At 39.8% G+C, this 9,179-nt stretch overlaps 1 protein-coding gene across 1 annotated transcript; it reads left to right on the top strand.

The window, feature by feature from the left end:
* Positions 1–6,614: 6,614 nt before the first annotated feature.
* On the top strand, positions 6,615–9,081 carry LOC114580617. Its single transcript, XM_028698695.1, has 2 exons — positions 6,615–7,002; positions 7,877–9,081. The coding sequence occupies exons 1-2, from the start codon at positions 6,897–6,899 to the stop codon at positions 8,152–8,154; spliced, it is 384 nt and encodes a 127-aa protein (XP_028554528.1). The 5' UTR covers positions 6,615–6,896; the 3' UTR covers positions 8,155–9,081.
* The last annotated feature ends 98 nt before the right edge of the window (positions 9,082–9,179 follow it).

The raw sequence follows: 9,179 nt of genomic DNA, 5'->3' as shown, positions 1-9,179 counted from the left end.
AAGGACAATTTGCAAGATAAATTAGAATTGAATTCTGTTTGGTCTCTATCCCAAGCAGTCAATTTCGCGTTGAAAGCTGAAATGCAGATCTCGAGACATTCACGTAGTTCTTCCAGCCGTAAGCATGTTCAAGAACAATATGGTGAACAGAGAACTGCTGCAGGATCCAGCAAGCATACACCGCCAACTCCTGTTTCTAGTGTGGGAACTGCTCCGACAGTTGACCCCAAGGTTGCGAAGCCTCGAATTGCTGGTAAAGAAAATCCTTATGCTAAGCCGGCCACCTACAAGTGTTTCAGGTGCTTCCAGTCCGGGCATAAGTCTAATGAATGCCCGTCGAGACCGAGGATTCAGCTTGTGGAGGGGGAGAATGAAACTACAGAAAACCAAATTGATGACACGCAGGAGGCTGAATTTGAAGAGCTGGAAGCAAATGAAGGGGATGTCGTTGTCTGTGTGCTCGAGCGATTACTGCTTGCGCCTAGACAGCCTGTGAATTCACAAAGGAATGCTATTTTTCGCACTCGATGCACAATAGAAGGAAAGGTGTGTGACCTCCTCATTGATAATGGGTGCACGGAGAACATTGTGTCTAGGTCACTCATTCAAGCATTGCAGTTGAAGACTCAAAAAATCCTCAGCCTTACAGAATCAGCTGGATTAAAAAAGGTATGGAGATTTTAGTTACCGAAATGTGTCGCATCACTTTTTCTATCGGTAAGCATTACATATGCGAAGTCCTTTGTGATGTAATTGAAATGGACGTTGGGCATGTTATATTGGGAAGACCATGGCAATTTGACATCGGAGCTATATATGACTGTCGAAATAACACTTACTCTTTTGACTGGAAGGGTAAGAAAATTAAATTACTGCCTTTTGTACCTGATTTGAAGGCCAAATCCAAAAGTGCCAAAGCAGCTTTTCATATAGTGGCTGGTCACGCTTTATTGACTCAATCTTCAGTGGATGAAGACATTCTTGCCTTGGTGGTTACCGCCTCACATCCTACTAATGCCTCAGTGATACCCGAATCGGTCCAGCAACTCTTGCAAAGATTTCAAAAAATTGCTCCAGCTGATTTGCCAACGGGTTTACCTCCATTGCGGACTGTACAACATCGAATTGACTTTACAGCAGGGGCTTCATTACCCAATCTACCCCATTATAAAATGAGTCCTAAGGAGCATAGCATTCTGCATGAAATTATTGAAGATCTGTTAGAAAAACAGCTTATTCAGCCAAGTTTAAGTCCATGTGCAGTCCCGGCTCTTTTGGTGCCCAAGAAAGATGGTCAATGGAGAATGTGTATAGACAGTCGTGCTATTAACAAGATTACGGTGAAATACCGTTTCCCAATTCCTAGAATTGATGAACTTTTAGACAAACTTGCGGGGGCGACAATTTTCTCTAAACTGGACCTCAAGAGCGGGTATCACCAAATTCGGCTTCGTCCGGGAGATGAGTGGAAGACGGCATTCAAAACTCGTCAAGGGTTATATGAGTGGCGGGTCATGCCATTCGGACTGTGCAACGCTCCTGCAACTTTTATGCGGTTGATGAATGAGGTATTAAAGCCATTTTTGGGAAAATCTTGTGTAGTTTATTTTGATGATATTCTAGTTTTTAGCAACTCCTTGGAGGCACATTTAACTCATTTGGCTGAGATTTTCCACGTTTTAAAAGTTCATCAGTTATACCTCAATGTTTCCAAATGCGAATTTGCTACACCAACTGTTTATTTCTTGGGATTTATTGTCTCGGCGGCGGGAGTGGAAGTTGACCCTCGCAAGGTTACTGCCATCCTCGAGTGGCCAGTTCCAAAGTCCTTATTTGAAGTTCGAAGTTTCCATGGGCTTGCAAATTTCTATAGGCGTTTTATACGGGGATTCAGCATTATAATGGCGCCGATTACAGATTGTTTAAAGCAGAAAATATTTTCCTGGAATGACGATAGGCAGCGCAGTTTCGAATGTATTAAAACAGCCTTGAGTTCGGCTCCCGTGCTTGCGTTGCCGGATTTTGATCGTCCGTTCCAAGTGGACACGGATGCCTCCACGATAGGAATTGGTGCTGTTTTATCACAAGCAGAGAGGCCTATTGAATATTTTAGTGAAAAATTAAGTTCAAGCCGACAAAAATGGAATTTGTACGAGCAAGAATTGTATGCCGTTGTGAGGGCTTTAAAACATTGGGAACATTATTTACTACACCAAGACTTTGTCTTGTGTAGCGATCATAAATCACTACAATTTATCAACAACCAAAAGGTGATCAGCAGAATGCATGCCCGATGGATATTGTTCTTACAAAAATTTACTTTTGTTTTGAAACACAAATCCGGCAAGTCCAATCGTGTAGCAGACGCATTAAGTAGGAGAGCCGCTCTCCTCACACAGCTCCAAACCGAAATTACAGGGCTGGAATGCTTAAAAGACTTGTATGAAGAAGATAAGGATTTCTCAGATATTTGGAAGAAATGCAAGGCTGCTACCCCAACCAAAGACTATTCAATCAGGCAAGGTTATTTATTTAAAGGTAATCTCCTATGTATTCCAGATTCGTCATGGAGGCAGCAGGTTATTCACGAGGCCCATGCTGGAGGTTTAGCCGCTCATCTGGGGAGAGAAAAGACTCTTCAACAACTGCAATCCCGTTTTTTCTGGCCTCGTTTACATCGAGATGTCTTAAAGCTAGTGGAAAGATGTGCAGTTTGTCAAGAATACAAAGGTGTGAGTCAAAATACTGGACTTTATTTGCCGCTGCCTGTGCCGGACTCCATTTGGGAGGACATCAGTTTGGATTTTGTATTGGGTTTACCCAAAACGAGGCATGGAACCGACTCTATTTTAGTCGTGGTTGATCGCTTTTCGAAGATGGCCCACTTCATAGCTTGCAAAAAAACATTTGATGCAGTCAATGTAGCACGATTATTCTTCAAAGAAATTGTTCGTTTACACGGCTTGCCTCGTAGCATCACGTCTGATAGAGATGTGAAATTCATTAGTCATTTTTGGAGGGATCTCTGGAGTAGATTGCGCACTGAAGTTAAGCTCAGTTCCGCTTATCATCCTCAAACGGATGGACAGACGGAAGTAGTTAACCGTACCCTAGCTAATATGTTACGTTGCTTGGTGCAAACTAGACCCAAACAGTGGGATGAGGTACTCGGACAGGCTGAATTTGCTTATAATTCCATGACCAATCGCTCCACGGGCCGCAGTCCATTCAGCGTTGTGTACACCAAGCCTCCGAATCATATTTTGGATATCGCAATTTTGCCCAAGTGCCAAAACTCTTCAGTTGCCCAATTCACAGAGCAGCATAGCTCTATCCTTCAAGAGGTTAAAGCTAAATTGCTGGCTTCAAATGAACGATACAAGCAATCAGCTGATTTACATAAACGAAGGCAGGTTTTTGAACCAGGCGACCTTGTAATGGTCCGTCTCCGTAAAGAAAGATTCCCGGCGGGCCAGTATTCTAAGCTAAGTCCAAGAAAACTTGGACCAGTATCAATCTCTAAGCGCATCAATGATAATGCATACATTGTTGAACTACCTGCCCATATTCACACCTCCTCAACTTTCAATGTAGCAGACATACAGGCTTATCACCCTCCGGATGAAGTCGGTAACATCAACAGTAGTACTGTTAACCTTTCAACAGCAGGGGAGACCTGATGCAGTGCATATACATGGACCGTCCTCAATTAGTATCCGCTAATAGTTTATATTATTTTGTTTTCTTATTACTGCCTTAGCCACTACCGTAACGGCTTTTGTCTTTTAGCTGGTTTAGTGATTTTACACTTTTTAGTTGTTGGGAGCAAACTTAGTAATAGGGAAAAAGGACTCCTATATAGTTTTCTACTGAAAGGATACAAGGCAGAAAAGAAGAATATACTTACCAAAATTTCCCTGAAGCTTGTTGCTTGTTTTATTTTCCCTGTTTCATTGTTTGATCTGCAGGTAGCTGGAGTCCACGGTGCAGGTATCACACCAAGTTGGTATCAGAGCAGCTCTCCTGGAGTAGACAATGGCGGATGGGAACTCACGTACCACTCCTGGCGAAGACCGGAGTTTAGAGGCTCTTTGGAAAGAGCAAACCAGAATGGCGAAGCAATTGGAAGAACTCGATGCAAGCTTCAATCGTTTCGCCATGGAGGTCCGACTAGGATTGCAAGCCAATCAGATTCGAGGTCCAGCGAATCCCGTTGCACGACGAGCAGTTCATGCTCCAGGGCAGCCAATGCGGGAAAACCCAATTGGATTGGGGCGAGGCAGGCGGAGAGCTGAACAGTTCGCAGAATCAGGAGGATCGGAGGATGAAATCGAAGCTCTGCATCAATTTGAGAACTCCGATTCAGATAATGAAGCAGCTCCGTTGCCAGATTATAGGAGACAAACTTTCGGTTACCAGCAAAGACCGATTGGTGAGTTTCGAATTAAACTTGATATCCCTTTTTTTTACGGACGTTTGCATATTGAGGATTTCCTTGATTGGGAGAGAGCCGTCGAAGCTTTTTTTGAATACATGGAGATCCCAGTGGAGAAGCAAGTGAAATACGTTGCCTGCCGTTTGAAAGGGGGAGCTAGTGCTTGGTGGCAACAATTGTTACAGATCCGTCGGCGAGAAGGAAAAGGGACAGTTCGCAGTTGGTTCCGCATGAAGCAGCTACTTCGGAGCCATTACCTTCCGACTGATTTTGAACAGATGCTATACATACAGTATCAACATTGTGTCCAGGGCAATCGCAATGTTACAGATTATACGGAGGAGTTTTATCGATTAAGTGCACGGAATAATCTTAATGAGTCGGAAAACCAATTGGTGGCCAGATATATAGGGGGGTTGAAGGACAATTTGCAAGATAAATTAGAATTGAATTCTGTTTGGTCTTTATCCAACTCTCTTTTATTTATATATATACTAAATCTTCATACAAAGCTAATATATAAAACACTTCCTTCTTTTTCACCACACAACAAGGATATTAATCTCAAATAATTATAAATTTTAGTTAGGATTGATAATACATTTTATTAATTAAAATCATCAATAAATAAATAAGATATATACAATTAAATCTTAATAATTAATAATACATTTCATTAAATTTTATTTATTAATTTATCTTAATTATTAATTTAAATTTAATAACTAAATTTAATAAATTAGCTTAATAAAATTAATAATTAAGTATTTAATTACAATTTAATTCATTTAATTAAGGTAAGTACAAACAAAGTTAATATAAAAAGTTGTTCCAATCATATAAAATTTTAAATATTGAAGTAAGTAGTCAAACAGTTTATCTTAGCTTAGTGGAATTTAACAGCTATAATATTTGATAAAGCTCTAAAAAAATTTACTTAATTGACATGAATGTTGACGTATTATCAATGTTGGGGACTACTAATACAAAAATTAGGGTCATCCATTCTTCAATTTTAGCAAACTTAAAGTTAAAATGATCATATTGATAAAACAAGTCACGTAGATCTTGAGGATATTATGTAAGTTATCATGTCATATATATGATATTAATTAGTACATCATATCACCATAACTTATAGTGTTTCATATAAGCCTAATAGCTTAATAATTCTATACACATATACCAAATATTATGTTATATCTTATCAAATTCATACCAGTATCAATATTACATTACAATACATATCAATTATTTCAATGCATATTACATTTATGTATTATCATATCACATCATAGTACATCACTTTCAACCCATTTTCAGTATACATTTTTCCTACTCATTTCACATAGAAATTTCTATACACATATTTAATTGATAAAAATGAACTAAAATCACATCAAATTATTCAAAATGATCAAATCTATAACATATCAAAAATTTACATGATGAAAAACTTACAAAATCAAGAGATGATACAGTCTTGACATATTTAAAATAAATACAATTTGTAGAAATTAAAACTATAAAAAAAGAGTAAAAGTTTAATCATTTACTTTAAATAGAACAAAATTTGTAATAGAAACAGACAAAAATGACTCAAACCAGTCTCTCTCATTTCTCTCTCATCTTATTCTCCCTTATCTTCTCCTTTTTCTTTCTTCCTAGCCAAACAAATGCTTAAGAGTGAGGGAGGGAATGAATGGAAGAGATATGTTTATTAAGAATATATAAAATACCATTTTAATGCCTGACGCAACGGTACTTCAATCCAGCACTGCTACACTATATGTTTAATCTATAATTAATGTAGAGCAGAGCCTTTAATGTCGCGACGACAATGTGTATAACAGGCGGTCAATGACAACGGATGCGGGGCGCGGTGGCAGTGGGGGCTGCTGGTGGGCAACAACAATGACAATAAATTTATAATGTATTTGAAAACCATCAAAATATGGGGAATTTTAAATAAGCAAAAAATAAACTACACGGTGAATTCCAAATGTACTAAATTTTACACTGCATTTATTTAACTTCAAACCAAACACGAATATTTTTAAAACCTTTACATTTAGAATATTTTACTTCAAACTAAACAATCCTATTAAAAGTTATTTAAAATTCTTATATTTACCTTCCCCTTACTAACTCCCTTATGCGGTACTATAGTTACATCCTACTTCAGGCAAACAGCCCCATCGGAGTCGGCCTTTGCTTGTAGTATTTAGCATTCCTAGCCGCTCGTTTATTCCCGCTAGAGTGGTCTCTCTACCTCTCTACAGGAAACCACTGAGAGAGAAAGCTTCCACGTTATCGTCGTCTCTCTCCTTCACAAGCAAGAACAAATGCTTCTGCTTGCTGCTATCAAACCGATTCGTGCTCGCCTCCCACCTCAGCGAATGGTTTTATAGGGTTTCTCTATTTTTTTCTGACTTCCTGTCCCGAGGTCTGGCAAGCGGCAATGGCAGCTGCTGCTTGCTCTTCAACGTGTGTTCCTGGCGGCGAGCTCTTTGTTCGCCCTCAGGCCCTTCACAAGGAGACGCGCTCCCCGAAGCTCTGCGGTGGAGGTGAGCCATCTTCTTCTGTTAGTAATCGAACACTGCTGATTCTGCTTGTTGGCGTCTTTAAATCCTGTAAATCCAGATTCCGTAAATCTTGAGAGGATTAAAAGCTGAAAACTGTTTGGCATGAGACTATTAAATCTTGCTAAATCTTGACACGCCGTTTGGCTATTTGATACAAGATAAGATTTGTGTGAGAGAAAAATACGATTTGGATGAACGCTTTTTAAATTGACATAGTTCTGATACGTTATTATTTTGAATGGGGAAAATTTATTAGAAGATAATGCTCTTATGATTGATGGAATAAATGTTAAGTACATGATATGGTATTTTTGATGAATTTGAAAATTGTAATTATAATATAACTTTTTTTGGAAGATCAATTGATACCTAGGTGTGAATCTGTTCTTTTTTAGAGTGTGGATATGAATGGTGATGTGACTTATGGAAATAAATTTGGATGGTCAATATGTTGATTTGTCTCGTGAGAATTATTTGGTAAGGGAATATCATTGATTCAAATTTTATATAAGAATAATAAAATTGTCAATGCCAATGCTATTTGAATTTGAGTTTTTGGTAGCAAATAAGTGACATAAAACTAATTGAATGCAACAAAAAATAGAATGCTAAGTTGGACATGTCACACTAGGAATGATGGATTGATAGGAAATTATATTAGAGAGTGGATGCAGTATTTTCTGAATATATGATAGTGAAAAATAGATTTAGGTGATTTTTGTTAGCATAGAACAACTTTACTTTATCATGTACCAACTATTATTACTATTTTACCTATTCTGTCTATTTAAGGAATCCTGTACGCACCTTTACATTTAAATAATAATTCCATATTTTCCTTCTTCTTCTTCTTCAGTCTATCTGTTCTCTGCTCCGGTTCCTGATTTACTTTCATGGTATCAAGAGCCACAAGATGGGGGATCAAGATTTAGCTTCTTCTCTCCCTCCCTCCTCCACCTCTCTCACCGGAACCCCCAACCCCTAGCCTTTCATTCCGGTTTCACTGAAGTTCCTCATCACAAACATCAAGAATCTTCTTCCCCACCCTCTCACCACCGACAATTACGCCATATGGAGAACTCAAATCCTCCAACAATTCACGGCTACCGGTTACGTTGGACATCTCACCGGTGACGTCCCTCAACCCACTGCCGACAACCCGTGCGCTCACACAGCATGGAAATCCGTTGATAGCACGCTGATCTCGGCTCTGTTCTCCACAATATCACCTTCCATCTTACCTTACGTCATCACCGCCTTCTCGGCCTCAGACGTTTGGGCGATTCTTGAACGCCGATTACAATCCTCGCGTCGTTCTCGAGTTCTTCAACTCAAGAACGAACTACACCATCTCCAAATGAAAAACCTCTCAATGCAGCAATATCTATCACAAGTCAAGACTATCGTCGACAACATCGCCGCATCCGGCTCCAAAGTCGATCCTGAAGACATCATTCTCTATACCCTCAACGGACTTCCAGCCGTCTACAACTCTTTCAAAACATACATCCGCAACTCACCAATTCCGGCAGATCTTGACTCACTTTATTCGCTCCTTTGTAGCGAAGAAATTTACATCAATCAAGAACTCCAAACAGATCAACAACAATTCGCAACCCTTTCACGATCCCACTCTCTATCGACGTGTCGCGGGCTCGCTTCAATATCTGTCAATAACTCGTCCTGACATTGCGTTTGCTACTAATCGCATTTGTCAGCACATGAAAACTCCAATAGACCATGACTACCTAGCACTAACCAGGCTGCTTCGCTACATTAAAGGAACACTCAATTTCGGTCTTCCCTTAATCACCGGAGACTTGCATCTACACACCTACACCGACGCCGACTGGGCCTCCGACCACTCGGATCGCAAATCCGTTTCCGGTTTCTGTACCTTCTTGGGACCAAATCTAATCTCCTGGTCCGTCAAGAAACAGATCACTGTCGCCAAATCCTCCACTGAAGCCGAATACCGATCGCTGTCAGCTGCCACTTCGGACGTCATATGGCTGTGACGTCTTGCAGCTGAACTGCACCTACCGCAAAGCCTCGCAACTCCGATCTACTGTGATAATCAATCGGCTATCGCCATTGCCAAGAATCCGGTCTTTCACGCCAGGACAAAGCATATTGAAATCGACTATCATTTCATCCGT

Source organism: Dendrobium catenatum, unplaced genomic scaffold (assembly GCF_001605985.2).
Source record: "Dendrobium catenatum unplaced genomic scaffold, ASM160598v2 fragScaff_scaffold_1123, whole genome shotgun sequence".
In the NCBI taxonomy this organism is placed as follows: Eukaryota; Viridiplantae; Streptophyta; class Magnoliopsida; order Asparagales; family Orchidaceae; genus Dendrobium; species Dendrobium catenatum.
Note: the sequence above shows the minus strand (reverse complement) of the source record. Positions and strands in the feature narration are given on the sequence as shown.

Bases quoted from the DNA above. Each gene is read 5' to 3' on its own strand.
- LOC114580617 (XM_028698695.1), top strand. From the start codon at position 6,897: ATGGCAGCTGCTGCTTGCTCTTCAACGTGTGTTCCTGGCGGCGAGCTC. The intron at 7,003-7,876 runs GTGAGCCATCTT...CTTCTTCTTCAG, and splicing joins CCCGAAGCTCTGCGGTGGAG to TCTATCTGTTCTCTGCTCCG.